Below are 24,800 nucleotides of genomic sequence, written 5' to 3'. Positions count from 1 at the left end.
AGCCCACAACCAATAGAAACGGCAAGCAACAGCAAGTCGAGGCTGACTCAACGGCGATAAGGTGCAATGAACACGCAAAGCCCATCAACGCTCCCACTCAGAGTCTACTCACAGCTCTGCAGTTCACCAACCAAACACACGCCCCCTCTACATCGCCAGCTTTCGCTTGCCCCACCATTTTCCTTGCCAGAGGATGCAGGGTCCTTTGTCAGCCACACAACCTCACTTGAATCTCACAAAGCCTTGTTCACGATTCTACTGGAATTTTGCATGCACTGATTGTGGAAAATGTTACGCAACCATGTCCTTGTTGCTATCTACCGGCCGAAACACTTCTCCGAGCGTGAGAAGACTGAGAAAAACCCCAATTCCGGTTCCAAAAACGCCATGCCAGGAAAGAAAAAGAAGACGAGAAATTCCGGGATCTCGTTACTCCGTCTTCTGGACGAGAACCAAAGCGTCCTCGGCAAACACGTCCTCAAGGATCGCCTCAAGGAGATCCAATGATTCCTTTTCATCGGCTTCCTCCAAAACGAACTCGGGAGCAGCCTCTACGGCGGCGCGAATGGCCTTGCGCACCTGCTCCCTCAACTCCGCCACGCACTCATTGGCAATGGCAAAGGCCATACCGTCGGCGTGCTGGTGGTGATGGACGGCACGTTGGATAGCGGTCACCAGCGCGTTGGCTAGCTCCACCACCTCGGTGGTTTGACAGACGGCGCCGGCAAGCTTGGAAAGCTGCTCGTTCTGCTCAAGCACCTGCCGGAGCATGCCCTGAGCGGCTTGGCACATTTCGGCGGCGGTCGCCTGCTGCGCCTCTGCGTTCTCGTAATTGTTGGTCATTGTTGACAATGCAAAGCTGGAGGAAGAGGGCGGTTTGTTAGTGGCTTGACGCTTGAAGTTGGAAAAGAAAGGGCGTGTTGATGGGATGGGTGAAGGCAAGATGAGGATGCTTGGGTCTTGGGTAGTGCATCGAGAGGCAAGGTGGAAGGAAGCATTGTTTGACTTGGAACGCCGCAGGGCCCTACCAGGTATGTCTTGTGATTGAAGTGATGATTGAGATGAGGGATAGTGAGAAGAGCCGATGAATAGAGGGAAGCTGAAGGTGGAAAGTTGTTGTTGTTTTGTGTTGGAGACGGGAGTTGAGGATGAAGGGAAGGAAAGGAAAGGTGATGCAAGACCAAACGAGGAACCCAAGCGGCAAGGAAAAGTGGGGACAGAAACAAAGGAGGGAGTAGAAACAAAGGGAGGAGGGTTTGACATGCCACAAAGGTGATGAAAAGATGAAAAAGAAGAAAACAACTTACGTACCAGTGTGGTGGGTAACCAGGGAATTGGATCTCGTGGTGATGATTGACTGAAAGCCCGAACACAGTAATATTCTGTGTTTGAATCTCTTCGTCACTCTCTGCAAAGGGCCAGGAAAGAACCAGACACAGTATTCTGTGTTTGAATTTCTTCCCCTCCGTGTCTAGGTGTCGGCAAGTCGCGGTCAGAAACAGGTAAAACTCCCAAGAAGGGCAAACTCGTCGGGGTCCTTCGAGTTGCGGTCTCTGGGCGGTAACTTACAGGGACTTGGGAGTTGGTGGCAGAGATGCGGAGGCCAAAGGATGACTTGAACTTTGGAGATTATGATGTTAGTGGGATCAAGAAGAAAGATGAGGATGAGACTTGAGAATAGGTAGAGAAGGCTTGGAAAGTTTGCCTACCTCGGGTGAAATAGCAGTGGTCGAACGAAGTCTGCGAGTCTTCTTCTTGTTGCTGGTGATGGAGGAGGGAAGGAATTTTTTGCAAACAAGATTGTGCCTCGTCCTGATTTATGTCTCTCGCGCCTGGTCTGTGCCCCAGATTACTGATTTGTTTGCCCTCCTGTCACCTTTCTGGCAGAATCAGAGCTTTGTAGAAGTGCATCAGCCAGTCCCATGACGTAGTGATCCCAGAGGCTTACCATTGGGATCTGGCCATTTTTTTAAATTGACAAGTCCCGTTTGACTGCGCGTAGAGTGGCATGTCCTTGGACCCCGCACCGGGCACTGTGGTTGTATTCGGCCAGAGACGGTGGGTGGCAAGACCGTGCTTGCAAACTGCTGAACATTGTCCAGGTCTTCGTCAACCTCTTCATCTTGCTCCTTGATCATGCATTGTATTCCTAGACAGCTGCTGGACTAGCCTGCGATGGCTTCTAATCTACCTTGTGATTTAGTTCCAAGCTTTTGCCTCCCTAACCTTGCCTGGTCAACATGTCAAGTCCTCAAAGATTACCTATAGGCTCAACCGCAGCATCAGACCCAGCAAGGTCATCAAGCACAGCCACAGCCTCGGCCTAAACATCAATGTCAGGCTCAGCTACAGCATCGACAGCAGCGTCTCACTCGACGCCAGACATGGCCTCAGGTAGCGGGCAATGTCCCGGATCTAGCCCGTCAAATGTGCCTAGCTACAGACGCCGGACGACGTGCGGACGATGCCTGACACCCGTCGCCTTTCACGTCTTCAAGTTTTTCTTTCCAGGCGTACCCAGCAGATACGCACATCCTGCCATCTCACAGGAAAGTACCAAGCTCGAAACATTTTCCGTCTTGAGATCTCTACTTTTTGCTGCCTCCTTCCTCGAGTGCCGGTGGTGCAGTACAACGGAGGATGAGCGTGGTGATGTTACATTTTGAACCAGTCCAGTTTGTGCTAATGTATTGATGCGTATGATGACTAGGTATGTAAAAGGAAAATAATGTCGATTGAGCTCGGGTATATATAGTAGATGCAACTGAAAACATACGAAACAATGAATCCCAACAACCCTCCTCGACCATCATATCAAGACCGAAGCTTTCGGTCATGCCGCCCTGTAACAATGTATTGTCTGAAAACAATGCCGACACCCGAGATCTACAAAATGGAAATCAACATTATCGAGTCGATGCACTTGACGATGTGGCCCTACTGGAAGCCACTGTCAAGATCCTGGCCTCCTCTCTGGCCTGTTTTCGTGAGAACTCGTCCATAAGCTTTTGCGTCGACTCGAGCGGCAGTAGAGCCATGTGCTCACGTAGCTCCTGTTGTGCGAGAAGTGTCAGCGTCGCTTGTCTTCTAGGAAGGGTGGGAGTGGGCATGGCTGATGTGAAACGTGACGGAGAGTTTCCAAGGAGGAGAGTTTGGACCGTAGACGTACCTTGGGAAAGATATCGGATTCTTGATACCTGAATTCTTCTATAAACTTGTACACGCGGAGCACCTGCTTCCACGGCAGGATGACGTCGCCAATCATAAAGGCCGGGTACCTCGCCTCGGCGAGTTCCTCCAGCAGCCACCGTCGCTGGAAGTAGGGCCGCAAAAGTATATCAGTAGCCCCGATCCACGACGGCCCCTGGTTGGGCGGCTTCCCGTCGATCTCGGCGGTCCACTCCTGCATGGCGATTCTGGCCCAGCGGTGAGTCGGCGCGTAGTCTTCGGGGTTCTCCTCCTGGTCGCCGGCGTCGCCCCAGCGCTCCGGCATTATCTCGTCCACCTCGGCAATGGCGCCCAGCCCCAGGTCCGTCTCCTCGATCTTGTCGCCCAGCCAGCCCACGACCAGCTCGGCGTTGCGGTAGATGGTCCTGATGGTCGAGTGCTGCTGCGACTTTTCGGCGTCCGACCCCTGGTTGACGCAGATCATGTCCAGCCAGACCCGGAGCACGGCGGCGTTGCCGCTCTCGCTGCTGCCCTTGCTGCTGGTGCTGTTGCTGCTCCGGCCGGCACCTCCGCTGGCGATGCTGCTCCCGACCCTAAACAGCTGCTTCAGCCATCGCGGGGCCCCGCGGGGGCGCCTGCTCAGTTGCGGCTCCTGAAAGTGCTGTGCGAGAACGGGGAAGAAGAGAGCCCGGACGTTGCGCAGGGCGGAGGCCAGGTGCGCCGGTATGATGACCGGGCGGTTGTTGACCGTTATCCTCTCCTTCTCGTTGGGGTCGCCATAGGGAGACGATATGGCGATGTACTGGACCTCACAGGACTCCTTGACCGTGGTGAGACGCGCCTCGATCGGGGCCTTGTCGTCGAGTGAAGGCTGGATCTCGAGCAGCCGGAACTCCTTTTGCGACGGATCCAGCTTCTTGTAAGGGAAGACCATGGCTTTATGTGGCTAAACAGCCTTTTCCAGTGCCTGTCGTTATCTCCCCTTGGTCCTTCTTTTTTTTTCTTATCTTTTTTTTTTTTTTTGTCTTTTGTTTGTCGTAAATTGGGCGGCAGTCGGTCCCGACCAATAAAATGCCAGCGACCCAACAATTCGGCTTGCGCTGTCGCTCACTCGCTTGTCCTGTTGTTACATCAACTGCCACAAAAAGTCTTGTCTGGGTAGACTTGTGCCGCTCGGTCGCATACTTTAAGCCGACTTGAGTTTGACAATGCTAAGGAAGAAAAGTTGTCCATCGCACAACTCTGCAAGGGGGAAAAGTCTCCTTCATTTTTCCTCCGATGTCAAGAAAGAGAGAGAAAAAAAAATCCGCCCAGCACGACATGGTGGAGTTTAGGTTCTGCTGGCTCCTAAAAACTGCACGTGTCCATGTCATGTCCCCGGCAGAGCCAGGATCCTCATGTTACCTGCCAAAACAACCCCTGAAGCGGAGCTGTGAAAGAGAGATGTGCTTTTTGTTTTTGTTGAATTTCCTGCGTACCGACCGACAATCAGGTGGGTTCGTATCTCAATTTCATCGTACCGTGGGAGCGTATCCCAGGCTCCCCTGTGTACAGAAAAAAAGAAAGAAAAAAAGAATCGAAGACTTTTGCATCCTTCTTCTTCTTTGGTCGTAGCTTGTCCCCTTAGCATCATTTCCGTTACCTAGTATCAGGGGTGGTATACCCTGTCACTGCTAGCCGCCCCTGCCCTCACCGCTACCAAGTTGCGGGCCGCTCCACCATCGTGCTGTTCTGACGTGCAAGAGCCCAGAGGGCCCGTTATCGTGAACCCATGGGATTGTTCTCAACTGCCGTAGCTGTCTGTGGCTGACTGCGCCAGAATTGCTTCCTGCCTTGAATATGCGGTCCTGTCTTGTCATTTTGCTGATGACACTAACAAAAGCCTCGTCACACAGATCGAGATTCGTTACGGGTACAACCACCCATGCTAAGATCAGATGCGTTCAACTCAAAAGATCTATCTATTTGCCTTGGGGATCCCGCAAGCAATTATCATGTTGGGTTTTTTTTGCTATCGCCAAAATCAACCCCCAACCTTTCGAGAAGCGAGAAAGGAACAAGTTCCACATTGTGGTGGACCCAAGCGACGCACATCATGCAATCGCGACGGTACCTAGGCTTGCTAGGCATTACGCTTCTGTCGTCAGGGCCTTTTTTTTTTTTTTTTTTAATATTTTTTATACCCAACCCCATCGTAGACCCTGTTTGCCAACATTGCCGCACCGACAACCGACACAACGAATAGTACTATTTCTGAAGTGTACCGGTACCCAAGCCCAAAAACCCCACGGATGAACCCATGTCATATCATCTTTATGGGTAAACCCACCCGCTTGGGAATGACGCCGAGAGGAAATATGTGGGAATACAGCGGTAAAAGCAGTCATCTGACGGTTTCTAGAATTTTTCTCCGCAACTCTGCCGAAAACCTTCCCACCCCTTGGGCTGCGACTACGACATGAGGAGCGAAGGGAGGGAAATACGTAGTAGGTAAAACAATGGGACGCTAAAAACTATGTATCACGTCACAAGTACTCCAGCTGAAGGCTTCCACGCTGATCCGCCCTACCAAAGAAAAGGAGGTTATTGATAACGCCGCGACAAAAAAAACCGTGGCTTGCATGGTTCAGCCGACCTCAAGTGCCGGGACCACCCGCCCTTTTGATCCTCTGGAAGGGAATATGATTGCGGGGACAGGGAATTTCCCTGGGGAACGTCCTGTGATGCCGACGAGCGAACCCGCATCTATCGACTCGAGTCAGCCCAAAGCAAATTGCTGCACTAAAAGCATTCATCCGTGCCCATGTTTGCATAATATGTAGATCTTGTACACATCGGCATGATCGGATCAGACATTGGGTTATGCTGACCAGCCACACCGCCTCACGTACTGAACACCCTTTATTGACATTGGGCACGTAGGGCTGACTGTAACCATCTCCCCCTGTCTGGATTTGTCTCGGGCGATAGAGAGGTGACATTCAAGACGGACATTGTCTCCTCTTCAACAAGGAGTCGAGGGAGATCGTACCACTTCCCCGCTGAGCATTGGTACAATTCAGGCCTAGTCGGTTTTTTTGCGAACTTGAGCAGGCCGTCCTTTGTGGTATGCATCCAGATCAAGCATAAACAGGCGGAGATCCTACCTTACTCAGCAAATGGTTAAATGAGGATAGACGAGAGTACAAGCGAAGGCATGCTCTGGCTAGTCCGACCGACTGTCTTTCTCCTTCAGTCAATCGCTCCTTGACTCAATCGGCTGCTACCCCATCAAAGAGAGAGTACCCTGGTCGAATCTCTTCACAATCTTTGTGCAACATGTTTGTCCTGACTTGTTACACGCACCCATGGTTCTGACTGACAATGGAGCCGTCAAAGCAATCGGTAGGATCTTCGCTACGAAAAAAGAACTTCGAGACGAACGTACGACTGTCGATGTGATTTTCCATGTCTTCCGTAAAGAGAACAATGTCCATGGACTGTGACGCAAGAGCAACACCCGCGCGTCTTCTTGCTTGATAAAAGATGCAACCAGCAGCCTCCTCCTCTTGTTGCAAGAATGGCCTTCGCAACCACACATTGCAATCCTCAAGACAACCGATCTTGAAGACAACCCACCAATCACCTACATCACGTTCAACCATCGTCACAGGACACTCACGCAGCAAAGACTAGGCCTTTGAACCTCCCAACACAAAGACGCAAACGATCTGCTGTCCTCAAGATGCCTGAAAAGAAGACAGAAACTTGCTCCTCCTGCAGCGGCACCGGCCAGTGCACCTGTCTGCGTTGCGGCGGCACCGGCTCCGATATATTTGCCGAGTGCGGCATCTGCCCTCACTGCTATGCGAGGGGCCAAGTACCGTGCTCAGCCTGCGGCGGCAAGGGCGAAATGACGAACTGAGTCCGGTGTCTTTTCGTGGCCTGCATGGGAAAACAAGTCAAAAAGGCTCTTCCCGACCACGAAACCCAAGGTATGTAGACTAGAAGCCAAACATCGTCGTTAACCTCCAGAACAAAAAGGGCGCCAAGATTGTGCTCTCTGGTGTCCCTTCATATCCACGTGACTGTGAATTTGTTAATGTAATCACCGGTCTTTGTTTCGCCCGCAAAGAAGTTCGTATCACTCGGTGGCAACGGTCCAAAAGGAAAAAGAAAAAGATATTGGCGCCGCAGGGGAACAATAAGCGGAGTGAAAGAAATATAATACCACAGCGACAACAATTAGATGATCCGGTCATCGGATTAAACACAGCCCCTTACCCCAAAACAGTCGTCGTCAGCAGGCGGCACGGCGAGCTGTTGTTGGGTTGATGTCTTGGCATGTCGAGTCAGCTTCTCGCAGTGAAGTTTTTTCCCCTGCCCTGTGGTTTTTTGCACTCATTTCAAGGTGGAATCAAGGTATTGGTTGCCTCTGGCTACCTGGTCGTTTGGGTGGTCATAGTGGTATCGGGAACAGAAACCAGAAACGCCAAGTGAGAACATGGACAAAGAATCGCGTTGGTTCATCAAGAACACGAGAATCTTTGTAGCATTTAAACCAAGCACCTTAATAAAGTTGTATCCTGTAGAGTTCCAGTCTATGTAGCTACCTACCTACCTTGGGCACGTCCCTACCAACTTTTGCGGTGTTGGGAATGATAAGCAGAAAACCCAAATTTAGCAACAAATCTTAAAAAGGGGGAACCCGCCATCGACATTTATTTCCTCAAAGGTACGAAGTAAGCGAACCCCAGTTGACAAAGGAACTGCATGCATATGGGCAAAAAGGATCTGACCGAGCCACGGGTCCGGGTCAAAGAGAGAGGCAGAGGAAAAGACCCACCGTTATTTTTTGCATTGTTCTTTCGCCTGGCCCGGCAAAACTGCAACCTCTTGTTCGTCTCCCAAACGGCATGAAAGTTTCCATGTCGCGGAGTTTTGGTTCGGATGGTCCGTGACCCAGCTTCATCTGGGGGGGCGGTCTTAAGCAATCCCGGTACCGGAATTTTTGATCTGTTCTCGCTGCTTTGATCTTCAGGCAAGGGACCACCGACGAACCAATGCAATTCGCCATCGCTCTCCCTTGGGTCCCCTTTGGTCCCTTGGATGCGGCCAGATGCCAGACTTGGAGTCATGTCGTCTGCCAAGGGTGGTACTTGTGTGGCTTTTGATCAGCGAAGCGGCTGACAGTTGCGTCGGCCGGCAGGCGAAGCGCTAAGGTTTCTGAGCAACCCCCCAAAAAATAAGGCATCTAAGCAGTAAGCAGCAAGCAAGCGGGGCAAAAAGGCAGGAACAGGATGAACCAAGAACAGAACAAATGATGAAGGCAATTGGGCGGCTATAAGTGGAGAACTCCACAATCCCACCGGCAGGGGACCGCCAAGTATCGATAGACAAAAAGTTTCATTGGTTCAACGATCAAACACACGCCGAGCTGCAGCAGAGCACCGCCTCCATCGTTCGTCAGCCAGGGAATCCGAAAAAGCCGGCCGTCATCCTTTCTGGGCCTTGGCAGACTACGGACCTTGGGTTGCGTAACCCCAGGAAGGCCAAGACCAGTCTTACGGTCATGACTTTTTTTTTTTTTGAAGGAGGCAATGTCTTATTCATTTTGCCTTGTTTGGTGCTGAGAGTCTTGATGCAGCGCAAGGCAAAGTTGACAGCCACAACCTCTAATTCTGGTCTTTGCGATCGATATGCGTGCATGGTAAGAGAATTTGACTAAGCACGGTAGACCAGCGCTTGGGAACGTGTTTCGAGTGATTTTGTCCGTTTTTTGTTCCATCCGCGTTCGCGGATCTCCAATTCTTGCAGCGGTCCAACGGCAAGGGGCCCCAGCCGCCCAGCTAGGTTCTGATGCGTCCCAAGGATACCAAGACCCGGACTGGACAGTCCCAAAACACAAGGCGCCTTTGCTACAATGTGGCACCGACAAAACGCTGGGTCGAAGGGTAAGAGATGTGAATCAAAGGCTTTTTTTTTCTGTGGTTTTGCTGAATCCCTTGAGCTTACTTTGCTCCCTTTTGTCCCTCTTCCTTCCTATTCAAACTGTCGATTTGTCTTGATTTTTTTTCCTTCTTTGGCTCCGTTCGGTGTCTCTCCTTTATTTTGCTTTTTCTGTCTTTTCTTGTCGTTACATCTTTTTAGACCTTGCATTCCATTGTTTCTTCTTCTTCCCAACCCAAATCCATTGCCACATCATCGCTGCTGCGCCTTCTTACCCGCCAAGAAGGGACTAAAACCCCGACTCCGAGAAGCCCACTCGCCCCGCAAATCCTGACTGGACAACACTTACGTCCCTGCCTGTTCCTGCTGGTGTTGAGTTGCCGCCGTGCCGTGCATTCCCGCTGATCAATCTGATCTGTTCAAAACCAAGGAGGGTGCCTGTTGTGACGTTTGTTGCCTTCTCAGGTCGATTCTACTTTAACTCCTAATTATTTTGATATCTTTCTTTGGGTTATCTGTGACGCCGAGTCGCGTTGCTGTACATTGGGATCATTTTTAGCAAGCCTTAAAAATCTCCCGATACAAACCCAATCGCAAAAATTTCCCCGAAACGGAACCGATCAAATCCGAATTTCGATCTCGCCCGCTCCGGACAACGACTGGGAGCACTATCAACGGCGACTCGATAGACACGCAAGTACGCCGGTGGCCACACAGGAGTTATGAGGTTATTACCCTCCCTGGTGACCACACTGTTGGCAATCTCGGGATACACAGATCACGCATCAGGTACGTACTTGAAATTGGGTTTGCCGTGCAGGACGCGATCGTCGCTGTCAAATTTCGTGGCAGTCCCCACGGTCGCAAATCCGCACCAAACAACCTTAACCTAGCACAGTCCGTTTGCGTTTGGCTCGTGTCAGTAGCGTCGGTCTAAGGTTTATCTAACCATCCTGCAATCTACAGCCTCATCAATAAGACGAAACCCTTTACAGACCACGAACCGCCTAGAAGATGTTCATTTCTCCACAGCATGGCAGCAGGTGCAGTGGTCGTCGCGGTTCGACGCCACGTTCAGGATCAAGTCGGGCGAGGTGATGAAGAAGATACGACTCGCGCTCGAACCCAATAACGATGTTATTTCGCACGAAACGTACATTCAGACGGTCGACGCCGATGGCCGACCGCTTTACGGCCAGCCAATTGCCCGCGACGAATATCGCATCTTTAGGGGCACCGCGTTTATTGCGAGGGACACAGTAGCACCCGACTGGAGGGATGCGGGATGGGCAAGAATTGTGGTGCACTCGGACGGTCGGACGCCCTTGTTCGAGGGCGTGTTCAGCATTGACGGCGATTATCATCACGTTCAGACAGCCGCTAACTACCTAAGGACGCGCCTTGACCAAGACCCGTCTGTGGATGACACCAAGGAGCCGTTCATGGTTGTGTGGAGGGATTCGGACCTGAGTGAAGAAGCGGACCGCGATGCCGAGTTGAGGAAGCGTGGCGACGAGAAGAAGGCAGTCGGTTGCGGTGTCGACTTTGATCACCACCTGCGCGTCGAGGCCGCCAATGAAACCACCAACTCGGAGTTTGTCGTCCGCGACTTGTCAGAGATAGAGTCCTCGTCGACGTCTTTGTTCAAGCGCCAGTCGCAGAACAATGGTATCAACACGATAGGATCCACCGCCGGTTGCCCGACCACACGTAGGGTGGCCCTGATGGGCATTGCGACCGACTGCACATATGTCAAGCAGTTTGCATCTGTGGCCGAGGCACGCGCCAACATCATGACGCAGGTCGCAAGCGCCTCGGCCCTTTACGAAAAGTCGTTCAACATCTCGCTGGCCGTCCGAAATTTGACCATCTCAGAGTCCTGCGCCGCCGCACCTTTCTCGACGGAGAATCGCTGGAACCAGGACTGCAACGCTAACCTCGATGTTTCCGATCGGTTGAGTGCCTTTTCCGCCTTCCGCGGCAACTTGCGCAACGACCGCAACGCATTCTGGACGCTCATGAGTTCCTGCACTTCGGGTTCTGCTGTTGGAATTGCTTGGCTGGGAGCGCTTTGCATGCCGGGCACTCAGACGGACAGCCGGGGAACCACAGTTGCTGGTGCCAACTATGTCGCTCGCACAGGCAACGAATGGCAGGTGCTGGCACACGAGATTGGCCACACATTCGGCGCCGAACACGACTGCATCAGCTCGACATGTAGCTCGACCAGCGGTACCGGGGCGCAGCAGTGCTGTCCTCTCAGCGCGAGCCAGTGCGACGCCCAGCAACGCTTCATCATGAACCCCTCAGCCCGCAGCGGCATCACCGAGTTCTCGCGCTGCACCATTGGCAGCGTCTGCAGTCAGCTTGGAGTCCGGCCCGGCAGCACCAGGTCGCTCGGCCGCTGCCTGGTGGACAACACCAACGTCGCCAGCGTTGCGCCCGTGTGCGGCAACGGCGTCGTCGAGTCGGGCGAGGACTGCGACTCGGACAATCCCTGCTGCGACCGTAGCACCTGCAAGTTCCGCTCCGGCGCCTCGTGTGATCCTGCCACCGACACGTGCTGCACATCCCAGTGCAGCATCGCCCCGTCGGGCGGGGTGTGCCGACCGTCGACGCTCCCCTGCGACCCCGAGGAGAAGTGTGACGGAAAGAGCCGCACGTGTCCGGCCGACGTCAACAATGCGTCAGACAATGGCCGCTGCTCGGACGCCGACAACGTCGGCAACGCCGTCGGCAACTTCTTCTCGCAGAACCGCAACGTCGCCATCGGCGTCGGCGCGGGCATCGGCGGCCTCATCGTCATCTGCCTTGCCAGCTGCTGCCTCAGCAGCATGCGCCGCCGGTCGGCCGTCCGCAAGCAGCACAGACAGATGGTGGCGGCGCAGGCGGCGGGCGCGCACGGCGGCTACCCGAGGCCCAACAACGGCCCCATGCCGCCGCCGCCTAGTTATTATGCCGGTTCGCAACCGCAAATGTCTGGTCCCTGGCCTCAACCTCCTCCGCGGAGCTTGAGCGCTAGATATGCATGATGTTATGGCCATTTCCTTGTTTTCACCTTATTTCCTAATATGTCTCTTCTTGGGGGCCTGTCACAACTATCATTGGACCATCATTTTCATAGCATCGCAAACATATATGCATCGCAATATCATTGGGTTTGGGTATCTAGTAGATAGACTTCTACATAAATGAATGAGCACATGATGAAACACCTAAATACATTTGACCCTTTTGCGTCTGCATAGATGTCGCTTGTGTGCCTCTGGTGGACGTCATCTCGTCATGGTTCTTGCGCCCCACGACGGGACGCCCGCCATGGGAACTGATTCATGATGGGTGATGTCAGTATTTTATTTTTTCGACTCGCGTTAACCGGTATTCCTTGCTCGCACATTTTTCCTCTTGTGCCAGTCCTCCTGATGAAGGGATAAATACCTAGTTTGTGCACGCGAATCGTTGCTTTTTGCCCATTTTCTCTCGGCCCGAAAATTGTTCTATAAACAGAAAAACAAACAAACTATCATCGGCACATGACATACTTTCATCTACAAGACACAAACCTGGCTATTTGTATTCTTCCTAAAAACGGGGCAGGCTTTTTAATATTCAGTACGTCCTCCAGCGAGGCCAGAGATGGTTGTACTAATCACAACGATATTCTTCTGGCTTGGCCAAGGGCGGTTCTTTCTGCGCTTGGTGTATACACGATGTAGTTTGTATGCTCTGCTATGGGAATGACCTTTGTAGAGGAAAGAATGAATATCAAGACGGGTGATCAGAAAGAAGGGTTTCGACAATAGCAGGGAAGAGGAGATCAAAGTGCATCTAGACTAGTTTGGTCGGCTTCCTAATAAGGAAACCAAAAGATCCATAGATCAGGCCTGTGGGGTTTCCGCTCGGGTGGGATTGAAGTCCTGGCCCCGGATGAGAAAGTATCGAATGGGAGTGTGGCAATGTATGATGAACAATACGCTGATGAGATGTCAAGGAGTACCACAAACTTTTATATACATGCTCTTGTAGCCACTTTTCACTTTAATATCTCACCAAATCAACGCTGCATATGGACAAGTTGCCGGACAAGAATAATGTCACAACTGTTAACTATATATATCATGTTTGGTTCGGGCCTCGCATGCTATTTTGCTACTCCAAGACCTTTGCCGATTATTTGAACCAAAGTCTTTGAAACTAGGACTATTGATCTATTTCGGTAGACTGTCGGGGTATTATTTCGATAGGATGGAGGGAAGCTCAGTCTTCGGAATGATAGGGGGATGGTTGATCACTGATGTGTGTTTAGGGACTGTCATGGGGCTTGCCCTTTTAGATAACTCTGGTAGAAAGCATCAATCTTTCTTTGTTGCTCTTGTTGTTGTTCCCATTGGTGTGGATACATGACTTTTGCTTGAGCTTGTTTTGCTTGCATTTCCCTGCTAATTTCTTGACATGTCGCATAGGACGATGCCCAGTTTGTCTTGCTCAGCCTCGACGTGAGAGTGTTGAAACAACCTTCATAAGATTCAAAAGTCACTGGAGGATCGCCTCCAGGGGATCTAGGCCGCACCGGGCTAGCGATGGCGCCGAAGGCGAAGAGTGTAGCAGTAAGAAAGTGAAATCGCATCCTGTTGGGTTCCAAGTTTGACAGTGTCTTTGGTGAAGGAGTAGCAGAATAAATGCAGAGCAAAAGACTGCCAGTGAACAGATTTTGACTATTTAGACTTGCAAACCTCAGTGATTCCCAGGCAGCGAAAGTGTGCTCTATACGGAATGTAATAATTCCATTTAAACAGCTTTCAATTTAATCTTGTTCCAGTTATGAGTTATAATAATCACTTTTAAAATTATGCTTCATCACTCTACTTACTCGGGAAGGTCAGCTATCCAGGCTCGCAAAAAGTACCACCATGGAAACAAACGTACTGGGTAGGTCGGTACCTACTTAGATATCTTGGTTGCACCAAATAAATGCTTACTCGCCCATTACGGGCAGGCCGACAATGCGTCGAAGGTTGCGAGCTGTTCAGGGGACCTATAACTACGTACATGAACCATCTGAGCCTATTGTTTCCTATTCCATACACGAGTCGGGAGGTCTAAACTAAAACTTTGCCTACGACCCGAAGCATGAGGCCACCGCAGGGGTGCTAAGCATGCCATGCTGCTGAGTCAGGCCCTACGAAACAAAACCTAGGCAGCTAGGGTCGCGGGAAGTCTGACCCTTTCCTAGAAAAGGTTTCTACAGTCTAAAGTATACCTCAAACGAGGAACAAAGAGACTACCAACCAGTGCAAGGCAGGGAAAGAACAGCAATTGGGCAAGGACGCGAGCGATGGTCGCTTTATGGCCGGCATATTTTCAAGTTCTTGTCCACCCCGGATTCATTGGGTTCATGCGCGAACAAGGCTAGTACCAGCTGTGTGAGACCATTTCGAGTCGGGATCGCATACCTTACCTAGAGAAGTTGGTTTGCTTGGAGACAGTTTAGCGACTCGCCGTGATTCTCTAGGGGTTCGGCCCAGGGAAACTATTGGTAGACTACACCAGCCATCGAAGCTTGGCTGGACATTTGGGTTGTAAACCATGGCTCTCGACCAGGGCCCAGGGCGGCAGATATGACAGCAATCACCAGCGGCGGAGTCCAGCGCCTGTGTTCGGCGTCGATGAAGGATAGGAGAGACTATGCCAGTGCCGTGTGTATCGGAGACTGCGAGTTTTGAGGAGTACTAAGAAGCCCAAATGCAAAGCATAGAGTAGACAGTTACCAAGGTTGAATCGAGTCCAACCAGAATGGCCCCGACTGAGTAGCAGTTTTGGCTTGACTTGCAACGGCCATTACCAGCCGTGTCAAAGGAACTGAACAGTGCTGACGCTGACGCTGAAGTTAGTCAAGTAATAGCCAAATGTTGTCACACCTTGAGAGACATTGTAGGCCAAGTTGGAGTTGAATGGTTTCTTTGAATTTGCCAAAAACGGACTCCCGACTATCTACTTTGTAAGCCAATTATCAAGCCGAGAGATATATGTCAAAGATGAACCATCTTCACTCCGGAATTTTCTCAGCTCCCAAACCCCAAAAGCACAACTGCGCAGTTTCTCCGATTCCCCCGTGGACAAGAAAGAAATCAAATGCAACCCATGGTTTTTGAAAAAAAAGAACGTGAAAAGAAACCGAGGCCAACCGGCTTCCCTTGTGAGGCTGGGATGGAGGATAAGGTGTGTTGAAGTAAAGCAGCGTCTCTCGGCGACAATCAGCCAAAAAGGGGAAGAAAGGGGAGTAAAGATTCTGGGGAACAGGGGCTGGCCTTCAAGCACCAAGAGACCAGCCCCCCGGTTCTAACTGAAGAATCTCCATCCCACAAACGATCCCTTCAACTGAGTTGGGAGAAAGACATTGACATCTCTTGGGGAGCTATCCAGCAGCAGAATAATGTCCTGGCGCAGATGAGCAGCCAATTTAGGCTCCGACTGGGGCCTGGCAAAGGACAGCTTGGCCGGCCTATGTAAAAAAGATATCGAATAACAATCAGCTGGTGTTGCACAAGAGAGGTACCGACGAGGAGAATAAACACTCGAATAATACTCACGAGAGGGAGCACACAGCAGCGAGCACGTTGGCCCAGCGCGGCGCAAATGTCGGTGAAGCCGCTGGCCGAGGTGGGAAGAGACGGGGCTGGCAAGTTTGTCAACGAGTGTTAGCCGGGGAACTGCCACGAAGCTGGTGAGAAGATAACAGAGCCGAGAAAAAAAAGATAGAAACTTACGGACGGCGCAGTCCAGGTCGGCAACGCCGAGGACGTCGGTGGCGCAGCACTGGGCGCTGCTGTAGAGGAGCCCGTTGCCCTCGCACGCGTCATAGTCTCCGCTGCCGCCGCCGGGGGGAGTGGTCGGCGGGGTGGTGGGAGGGGTGCTGCCGCCACCGCCGCCGTTCTTGGGCGGGTCGGTGGGCATGGCCATGGCGATGCCGGCAAAGAGGGCGACGATGAGGGTCTTGATCTGCATCTTGGGATGTAGTGTTACTAGTGTATTGGGGAGGTCTGGCGAGGAGTGCTTTGGAACAAAAAGCTGGATGCTTGGAGAGAGGCTGCTGCAGAGTTGGGAAGCTGAGAGAGATGAGGATGCTGCTGAGGAAACGAGGAGATTGATCGAGACTTGAAGGGGAGAAGAGAGACTTATTTATACACAATTTCTGGGCTCAGAGATGCTGTTGTTGCTGCTACTTTTGATGCCAAAAAGGTCCAACTGTCGTATGCCTTGGGTTGACTAGGTAGAATTCGTGGTTGACGTCAACGAGAACGGTAACGATCACCGTCGAAAACAAGAAACCCATCTCCCCCTGCAGCTGTTCAATATGTCAATATTGTCACCATTCCCAAGATGCCTTGGCAAAAAAAGACACAGGGGGCGTATCCACACATCAGCCAGTCAAAAGGAATGCAGTTGAGACCTGTTGTGTTGCTTGAGCCGCCGAGCCCGTGCACAAGACCCGATTCCTGGAATTCCAAGACCAAAACCCAAGGCCACGACATTCACGTACGATGGCCATGTGCCTAGCCGAAGCAGCCTCGCTGCACTATGACGATCCCTTGCCAGACTGAGAAGGGCAACGAGAGGAGGCAAACAGCAACTACAGCTGGGTTTGGGCCGGTAAAGAGGGCCCGGAACACTTGCGCCGGGGGGATTGATCAGACCTGGTCAGGACGGCAGGTTTCTACATGTGAAGGGGGATGGAGAATCACCCGGCCAAATGGACAGTAGGACTAGGGAATAGGCATCTTCATGGCAGTATGGACATGGCCCGCCTTTTCTCCGGCTACACAGGGGAGCATTTGAAATGAAAGACTATGGCAGTAATATCGCGACTGATGAGCAAAAGTTGAACCCGCTCGCTAGGACACAGACGAGAGCCCGGCATGTAGACTGTCATGAAAACCCAATGGCTCCTCCGAGATGGCTGGACTGAGGGTGACTTGCTCAAACAAGTTTCGATGACGTTTGAGCACATCGGGAGCAATATCGGAGACGGCTGAGGGAAACCTTCAGTTCCTTGGCCGAAAGTAGGCACTATACTATTGATCTGGAAAAAAAGGTGAACGGGGAGTTGATGTTTGATTGGATTTCCTAGAATCACGCTTGATTGGCCAAAGAATCATCCTCGAGTGCCCACATCGAGAACAAATCGATCGATTGGCCGGACCCGCGATGTTCCTTTTCTTCCCCTGGGCTGGGGGTCAAGGGGGGGATTAATCTATTTAGTGGGTGTATGAGTATGCCAGTAACACACCGGGCCCCTATTTGAAGTCTCTGGGCCATTTTACCGTTGCATTTAGCTCCGAGGGGAAGTAAACAACGATCGACGCTTTGTCTGGCCCCATTCGTTCGGCCTGTCCATTGCGGCTAATAACCGCTGAATTATCCCCACAGCGGGTAGAAGGGTGACAGACAGTCTTGACTGGGCCCTTGGGGTGTGTGTGTGTGTGTGTGTGTGTATGTGTGAAGACCACATTTCCCCGGGGTAAGGCGCTTGGCAAATATGCACTGCCATATTGCTTTGTCGTATTACTGCCCATTCTCCCCCGCATTTACGCTGTCTGATGGGAAGTCGTTATGACCTGTCAACTCATCCCCTGTCCCGGCAAACAAAACATGTATGTGGCAGCTGGGCCTTTGTTTTTCTTTGCTTTTCATCCTCTGAACCAAAATGATGATCACTGACCTCTCCCCAAGGATTTGGTCGGTGGTAAGTGGCAGAGTAGTAACAATTTTATCCGGGCCTTCAGTGAATCCCGGCATTTATGTAGTGGGAGAATAGCGAGAGGCACGAGAGGTGGATTGACTGTCTGGACGGTATTAGATCCGCCCAAGGCTATCGCATCTTCATTTCCACTTTGGCCTTGTCGAGTCCAGCCCGTGAACGACTTGCCTCGGAAGCGCCAACATCACTGGTTTCTTTGAAGATGCACGTCAAAGTCCGTTTCTGCATGGGAGATGAACCTGCCGCTCCTCTTGGTCATACATGAGTGAAAACCTCGGGTCATTTTGACACCGATACAGAGCACCTCGGAACACATTAACGCGTAACAAAAGAAAAACAGGGAAAGTTAGAGTCCTAAAAAGAAGATATCAACGTCATTTTTTCTGTAAGTCGCCGAAAAATTGGGCTTTTTCTTTACTCTCCCGCGCGCCACTCTGTCAAAAAACACGAAACCATTGCATGCAGTCACCCGTCGCCAACAGCGACGTTGCGTCCGGCTATCGGTCCCCGCCACTTCTGATGGTTGTTACGTTCTCTTTTTTTTCGTCCCATCTCTTTGCCGCCCCCTCTTGCAGCCCCGGCTTCTAGACTAGCCCACAAGAAAAAGAAACTGAGAACTGCAACACCTCAATGGCCGAACCAGCCGGTGTGGACATGCGGTTCCAGGCCGCCCCCGCCAGCGGAAGAAGCGCGTTACCGACCCGCCGCCCCATCTGCTGCAACATCGATTTTGCGCCTCGCTGTGCCTTTTTTCAGCTTACTACCCGGCGCCAATCTTATCCCGACCGAGTAAATATAGATCGACATCGGGCATCGTACGGGCATATAGCTGTCCCAAGCGGCAGGGGTTTTTTTGAACATTTTCCCCATACTTTCAGCCTTTTAGGATCCCAGACCTTCGTAAAGTTCGTATTATTGAGTTGGCATACCCACTGGCCAGTACTTTTTCACCGACACGGAACCACAGCTAGCTGAGCAATTCCCCCAGGAGCAAATCAAACATTGCAATCATAGTCTGCTTTTTTACCCAGCGTGTTGATCGTTTCTCTTGGCGGAGGCCTGACTTCGAAAGACTTGGTGGAGGACACGATCTGGTCATTTATCACACATTGCATATGAGACATAGATACCCAGAAACGGGTGCATCGGGAAGGAAATCCTGTTTTTTCTTTGTTGCTTTGAAGCAGTGTATTCTATTCTGATCTCGTCAATTTTATCTGGCTCAAACTGCTGACGTGGCTGGAGGCCCGCTCATAACGGCCTAACCATTTTCTTTTTGTGCACGCCTGGTGGCGCGCTTATGACCATCGTCTCCGGATCGAGCCGCTGAGAATACGGAGAACTACCCTTGCAAAGGAAATGTGAAAAAGGGGCAACTGGGTAAAGCATCGTTTACCGTGTTTGGAGTCCTGCTACTCTGCTGCATTTGGAAAGATCAGCCACTCACCACCGGTCTGATCTCGGCCCCAAGAATTCTCCAGGGCTGGCAGCAGCTGGAAGGTTGACAGCAAGACACTCTGTAGCCTGCGCAGATGGGGCGTTGGCAGTGGTGATCTCTGTCGCTTGGGGCAAGATCACCGGATATAGTTACTAATGAGAAATGGGGACTGCGAGACCATGACTAGCCAGCCGAACCAGACGTTAGCCTTAAAGTGGGTTTTGTAAGTGAGTAGTGTTGTCAGCTACTACAGAGAGTCTAGAAACGCCTTCCGCTTTCTCGACCTTCTCGGGTGGTGAGTGTCAAAGCAATCAATCTATGCTGTGGCACATGAGGACTTTTTATGTGGACTTGTTATGTGCCCTGATTCAATTTCCAGGGCGCCATCCGCCTTTGGCCGGTATTGCTGTCATGATGAGAAAACGTGGACGCAAGCCACATAGGTTCCCAACGTGCCATCCGTCAATCAAGCCACCTTGTAACTGTATAGTAATCGCATGTTGACTTCACAATGCTATAGAACTGCCACACCATTTCATGAGGGGCTGCCTGTCCTACCTGACGTCACAGTCGAATCACTATTTCGAACTTGGTGCCTGAAGATTAAAAAGATGTTTTGCAAATGCATGTCTGCAATCACCCGATTTGCCAAAAAAAAGCCCACCGTCCATGTTGGATTTTATCTTATCCAGGCAGCAACCAAGACAAAAAGGAAAATAAAAGGAAAAAAGGCTTCAAAACACCAAGGTCAATGGTACACAAATACTCGAGGTACCTAGAGGCCACGTACCGGTACCTACCTGTGCAGGATCTCGGGGCATCTTGGCCAGCCCCGTTGCCGATGTGGACTGCTACCCTGGCCCCTCGGGGCCCCAATGCGGTAACGGGCCGGTAGCCGAGTTACATACTGGCCCACAATTGGCCGCGGGCTACAGGAAGCTGAAATAAGCTCATGATTGAAAGCGGGGATGTTTGCTTTTCTGATTTTGTTACCCAGGCCGTACAGTACTAGGAAATCCTCGGAAGCTAATAATAGCAAGATGAAGATGGGCAGTTAACTCCAGGGCTTCCAGCGCTGGGGGTGGGGTGCCATCCCATACCTAGATGGATGTTCGTTTGCTGTACATGTATTTCTACATCCCGTGCACACCATTTGTCATGGAATAACCCATCTTGGTCATCGGTCACTTTCCCATTTGTCACAAATCAACATTTCTCCACACGGACTGGAAATCTGAATGGTGGTTTCGTGGTTTACCCATTGAGAATCCCAACGTCCCAGCTTGCTTTCGTCGGTCCTTTCTTCGCCGTATCAAAAACCGACAAGGTCTTGAATCCTGCCTGCACCGAGCCACAAGAGGGAAACTGGGCTCCCGGATACCTGCAGAGAAAGTGGTTCCAGTTGAGAACCTGTAATAGCCAATCAACCCCATCGACTCATCCTCGCATAATCACCCGTTTGTCACCCGCTTTGACCAAGGCCATTTTTGTTCTCCTCACCAGTCAGCAGCCGCTACCTTTCCCGCATCACATCCGAAAACCCAGTTACAGGCTACAGCGGGGTTTGCCAGCAAGAAAAATCGGCTTCGGGGAGTAGGTAGCCGTATCCAATCCTAATTGGGATGCTGCTGACAGGTGGCTTTGCCAATCTCGGCGGAGTTTTCGAGCTTTGTGGAACTTTTCACATCTGGGCAGACAAAAGAAATGCAGGCTACTTATCCTGTGCTGCTTCTCTATGCCCCTGATTAGCTCGAGACTGAGTGGACTGAAGGTGGGTTGCAATCCATGCCAGCAGGCTGCAGCAAAGGATATGACATTTGGTAGGACATTTGCATGGACAAACAAGATGGCAATCATGGATTCGCCAAAACCTTTTGATTCAACCTGCAAAAAACAGGCGTGTCCTATGGTGGGCCATATTCAAAGTGTTGGCTGCGACGTAACCGTGACGATATGCGTCTCGGCGCACTCCGGTACACACGTGATGCAATGTGCAAAATCCCAGACCGGATCTCCTGGATACCTAGGTATGCTCTGGTGGGGTTCTGTTCGTTGGTCCCCGCAAACATTCATTATCGTGAACTCCTCAGGGCGTCTGTAACCCCTAAAGCGAGTAAAAAACACAAATCAAAAACAAAGAAAAAAAAGTGCTAAACGCCAACACCCCCAGCCTCTTCCCAGATGACTGCATTTCTCATACCGTTTTGCGTTGTCTTAGTTGGACTCGGCAGCAGTGCGGCGCTTCTTCTGCGGCCTCAGCTCGCCGGCGTACATCTCAAAGATGGTGTCGAGCTCGGTCGGGCGGCCGCCGGTGACGTAGTGGAAGGCCGAGGTGGCGATGTAGTTGGTCTTACCCTCGCGCACCAGGCTGTAGTACTCGAGAATGTACTCGAGCTCCGACTCGTCGGACTCGGACTGGTTCCGGAGCACAACCTTGGCCTCGAGTCTAAAGCGGCGCGAAGGTTATGGGCGTCAGTCACAAGGTTGCCAGTCTCAAACAGGAGAGGCGGAGATAAGAAATAACTGTTGTAGGGATATTGAAAGAGGGAAAAAAGGAAAAAAAGAGGCCCTTACTCGGGAATGTCCTGGAACTGAAGCTGCGAGCCGACGCCCTTGCTGGCTGAGGTCGCGAGCTCCTTGCCGCTGGCGAGCATGGGTCCCGTCATCACCATCATCTGGCCACGGTGGCGGTCGTCGAAGCCGTGAGGGCCCTTGCCGGTCAGGACGTGGGCTGCAACTTGGGCGACATCCTTTTGCGTTTGACCCAACGATTAGTATCTTCAACTGCAATGGAAAGTCTTCTCAAAAAGGTGGTCAAATTGCGGGAAAGCTTACACCGAGAGCGACGGGCGCAAACTTGTGGTTCTCGCCGATGGGAATCGGGAGTACGCCCTCGGTCGAGGCCTGGGGAGCGTACACGAGGAGGTTCTCAGCGTAGAAGCCGGCACTAGGATGGAACTCAGATCAGCATGTACACCAACAAAAAAGGGTTCCCTTCCTGGACACGGACACGATTCCGCCCCCTCCTCCCCCGCGAAATCACCAAGAGACAGCCCCACTTACCGGATCACGCAGGGCGAGTGCGCAAGCGCATTGTCGGGGTCTCCCTTGTTGGCGAGGACCAGGGCCTCAATGTCGATGAACTCGCGCAGGCGGGGCTGGGTCTCGCGCTCGGCGTAGTCTGCGCCGGCGGAGCTGATGAGGAGTGCGTTGCTGACGCCGGCGGCGCGGGCGGCCTCGACGAGCTCGGTGCAGACGGCGAGCTTGTCGGAGCGGGCGGGCGGCACCAGGCAGATGGTGTCGCACTTGGCCTTCTTGAGCGTCGCGGCCAGGTCGTCGGCACCCGAGCCGGGCTTGTGCTCCACGATGACGGCGCCAAGAGACTCGAGCTCCGCCGCCTTTTCCGACTTGGCGTCGAGCGAAAGTCCGATGACGCTGTCGGCCTTGAACGAAAAGGTCTCGTGCGTCAGGATCAGCTCCGCGATCAGGTGGCCCGTCTGTCCGTCGACGGACGTGACGCAGATGTTGCGGCCGGTGTCGGGCATATTTTGTTTGCTTGCGGGTTGTGGTATGGGGGTGTTATTCTGTTCTCGAGAAGGGTAAGGGATTGTGTGTTTCCCAGTGAATTGAATTGGTGGAAAAAGGGTATCGTGGAATGTGGAAAAGTTGAAATGGTGAGATCGGTTGGTAAAGATTGTGAGATCAATCTGAGGAAAGAGCTGGACGTTTTGATATACGTCCTTCTCCCTTGCGACGCGATTAGTGTGGGGTCACCGCCTGCGTTGCCAACCTGTCGGGAGCCTGCCTTGTCGACCTCTGTTTGTCTGACGGCAGGGTTGCGTCATTGACAAACAAAATCTGTTTGCTAACTCCTCGGGGAAGTGACGGTGAAATGACAAGCGGAGCGAGATTGAGCGTTACGGTGGAGAGAGCGCGGTCGAGAACGCGCCGGACATACATGGATCAAGGGGACCAAATGACCAAATCGACCAATCTCGCGTTTGCATAGCAACCAAATACGTCGATATCAATTAAAGTGGGGTACTATACGGAAACGTAGTTGCGTAGGTAGGTAGGTAGGTACCTCACGCAGAACCAAAGAGCTACGTATGGCCGAGGATGAAAACTCCCCAACATGTCCTTTGCACCAAAACATAGCAAGGATCAAACCGAGCATCAGCTGGGGGAGGACAAAGTAGGCTCAGGCAGGAGGACTAGCTGCTCTTCTGCCTGACCCGTTCCTCCCGACGGGCAGCGATGGTATAGAAGATGCTGCCGTCGTAGACTCCCCTGATATCATCCTTCTTCATGTGTCCATCTTCTGGCCATAGTAGAATATACGTTGCAAGCCCTGTGGGGTTGGCTTCGATTAGCACAGCAAAACGACAAGGAGCTAGGGCTGCCCTGGGAGCAAATGACCGAACTAACATTCAAATACCGCGGCAAACCAGCCAATGGGGTCTGCGTACAGCCGCTGGCCGTGCAAAACCTGCATAACATCTCTCCAGGTGAGGCTGTCCTGTCCGGGGGCGTACTTGGCAAAGATGTCCTCAAACTTCTGCGGCACGAACCGCCCCTCGGTGTCATAGGTGCCCGTATCAGAGCCGTGCTTGTCCTTGTGGATACGGTCGAGGTGGATCCTGAAGAAAGCATCCGGAATCCAGGATGGACTCGTGGGGTAGGAAAAGTTGCCGTGGATGATGAAGACGGAAATCAGCGACAGAATTACACCAAAGCCAAGACGGTAGAAGCCGACAAAGGTGTCTTGCGGCCAAATCACACCGTCTTGGTCCCGGTCGAAAAAGTCACAGTGCTGCTGCAGCACCGTCTGGTGGCTGTGTCGCCTGGCATAGCCGTCCTCGGTCGTTCCGTTTGGATGCTCATACGAGGCGGCAGTGTTGACACGGGCCGTGCCAGCGTTGGGCAGCCTCTGGTCCTCATGCTCGTCCTGGACGAAGGGCTTCCGCTCGATCGTGACAGGAACCCCCGGAACTGACGTACGTACAGTGCCGTTGGCAGTGTCAGAATCGCCCATTCCCATTTCGATTGTTTGCTAGTGTTCGTTTGTTTGCCAGTATATCAAGCTGTAAAACGCAAGACTTTGTCAAGTGTCAGATGCGGCAATGAAATACCAAATTTACAAAAAAAAACTTGACCGTCCAGGAGCAGCGACATGTGCTTTTATCAGCCTGAAGGCATAAAGGCCTAGCTCGAGTTGGGTGACGTCATGATGTAATCAACCACACGCCGTCCCAACTTTAAGAGCGCCATTGCTGAAATGCAATGCTTTATCGGAAACGCGATAAGCCGTTGCCTGTATGACTTGCATCGGGGACACGATAGGATTCCAGTGCCGTGTCGCATTGATGGAGAAAAGAATAAAGTCTGTATTTTACAGAGAAACATTTGGCCGTGCGCGTAACGCGGATCAAGGTAGCTCATGTGTGAATCTCCTATGCGTCCAAAGAACCGTCTGATTTTGCATCCAGATTTCGATGAAGAACCAAG

At 51.9% G+C, this 24,800-nt stretch overlaps 8 protein-coding genes across 8 annotated transcripts; 2 read left to right on the top strand and 6 right to left on the bottom strand.

Annotated features, from left to right (window-relative positions):
- Positions 1-218: 218 nt before the first annotated feature.
- On the bottom strand, positions 219-1,837 carry MGG_13582 (uncharacterized protein). The gene is made up of 3 exons (XM_003717363.1): positions 1,710-1,837; positions 1,570-1,620; positions 219-1,471 (listed from the first exon to the last, which is right to left on the bottom strand). The coding sequence occupies exon 3, from the start codon at positions 1,261-1,263 to the stop codon at positions 430-432; it is 834 nt and encodes a 277-aa protein (XP_003717411.1). The 5' UTR covers positions 1,264-1,471; positions 1,570-1,620; positions 1,710-1,837; the 3' UTR covers positions 219-429.
- Positions 1,838-2,665: 828 nt separating this feature from the next.
- MGG_10103 (uncharacterized protein) lies at positions 2,666-4,461 on the bottom strand. The gene is made up of 2 exons (XM_003717362.1): positions 3,170-4,461; positions 2,666-3,053 (listed from the first exon to the last, which is right to left on the bottom strand). Exons 1-2 carry the CDS (start codon positions 4,100-4,102, stop codon positions 2,907-2,909), a joined length of 1,080 nt encoding a protein of 359 aa, XP_003717410.1. The 5' UTR covers positions 4,103-4,461; the 3' UTR covers positions 2,666-2,906.
- Positions 4,462-4,841: 380 nt separating this feature from the next.
- MGG_17225 (uncharacterized protein) lies at positions 4,842-5,237 on the bottom strand (the record flags this gene model as incomplete). Its single annotated transcript, XM_003717361.1, has 2 exons — positions 4,842-5,095; positions 5,204-5,237. 2 exons carry the CDS (start codon positions 5,235-5,237, stop codon positions 4,842-4,844), a joined length of 288 nt encoding a protein of 95 aa, XP_003717409.1.
- Positions 5,238-6,209: 972 nt separating this feature from the next.
- Positions 6,210-7,229, top strand: MGG_17224 (uncharacterized protein). The gene has a single exon (XM_003717360.1). The coding sequence runs from the start codon at positions 6,893-6,895 to the stop codon at positions 7,070-7,072; it is 180 nt and encodes a 59-aa protein (XP_003717408.1). The 5' UTR covers positions 6,210-6,892; the 3' UTR covers positions 7,073-7,229.
- A 2,260-nt stretch (positions 7,230-9,489) lies between these two features.
- MGG_10104 (zinc metalloprotease mde10) lies at positions 9,490-12,377 on the top strand. The gene is made up of 2 exons (XM_003717359.1): positions 9,490-9,885; positions 10,063-12,377. The coding sequence occupies exons 1-2, from the start codon at positions 9,819-9,821 to the stop codon at positions 12,126-12,128; spliced, it is 2,133 nt and encodes a 710-aa protein (XP_003717407.1). The 5' UTR covers positions 9,490-9,818; the 3' UTR covers positions 12,129-12,377.
- A 2,662-nt stretch (positions 12,378-15,039) lies between these two features.
- On the bottom strand, positions 15,040-16,217 carry MGG_10105 (uncharacterized protein). The gene is made up of 3 exons (XM_003717358.1): positions 15,864-16,217; positions 15,687-15,772; positions 15,040-15,598 (listed from the first exon to the last, which is right to left on the bottom strand). The coding sequence occupies exons 1-3, from the start codon at positions 16,099-16,101 to the stop codon at positions 15,557-15,559; spliced, it is 366 nt and encodes a 121-aa protein (XP_003717406.1). The 5' UTR covers positions 16,102-16,217; the 3' UTR covers positions 15,040-15,556.
- A 4,935-nt stretch (positions 16,218-21,152) lies between these two features.
- Positions 21,153-22,977, bottom strand: MGG_10106 (uncharacterized protein). The gene is made up of 4 exons (XM_003717357.1): positions 22,356-22,977; positions 22,128-22,239; positions 21,867-22,042; positions 21,153-21,738 (listed from the first exon to the last, which is right to left on the bottom strand). The coding sequence occupies exons 1-4, from the start codon at positions 22,835-22,837 to the stop codon at positions 21,507-21,509; spliced, it is 1,002 nt and encodes a 333-aa protein (XP_003717405.1). The 5' UTR covers positions 22,838-22,977; the 3' UTR covers positions 21,153-21,506.
- A 239-nt stretch (positions 22,978-23,216) lies between these two features.
- Positions 23,217-24,505, bottom strand: MGG_10107 (caleosin domain-containing protein). The gene is made up of 2 exons (XM_003717356.1): positions 23,721-24,505; positions 23,217-23,643 (listed from the first exon to the last, which is right to left on the bottom strand). The coding sequence occupies exons 1-2, from the start codon at positions 24,331-24,333 to the stop codon at positions 23,507-23,509; spliced, it is 750 nt and encodes a 249-aa protein (XP_003717404.1). The 5' UTR covers positions 24,334-24,505; the 3' UTR covers positions 23,217-23,506.
- Between the last annotated feature and the right edge of the window lie 295 nt (positions 24,506-24,800).

This window comes from Pyricularia oryzae, chromosome 4 (assembly GCF_000002495.2).
Source record: "Pyricularia oryzae 70-15 chromosome 4, whole genome shotgun sequence".
Taxonomy (NCBI): domain Eukaryota; kingdom Fungi; phylum Ascomycota; class Sordariomycetes; order Magnaporthales; family Pyriculariaceae; genus Pyricularia; species Pyricularia oryzae.
The sequence above is the reverse complement of the archived record's forward strand: the minus strand, read 5'-3'. Positions and strand labels throughout refer to the sequence as shown.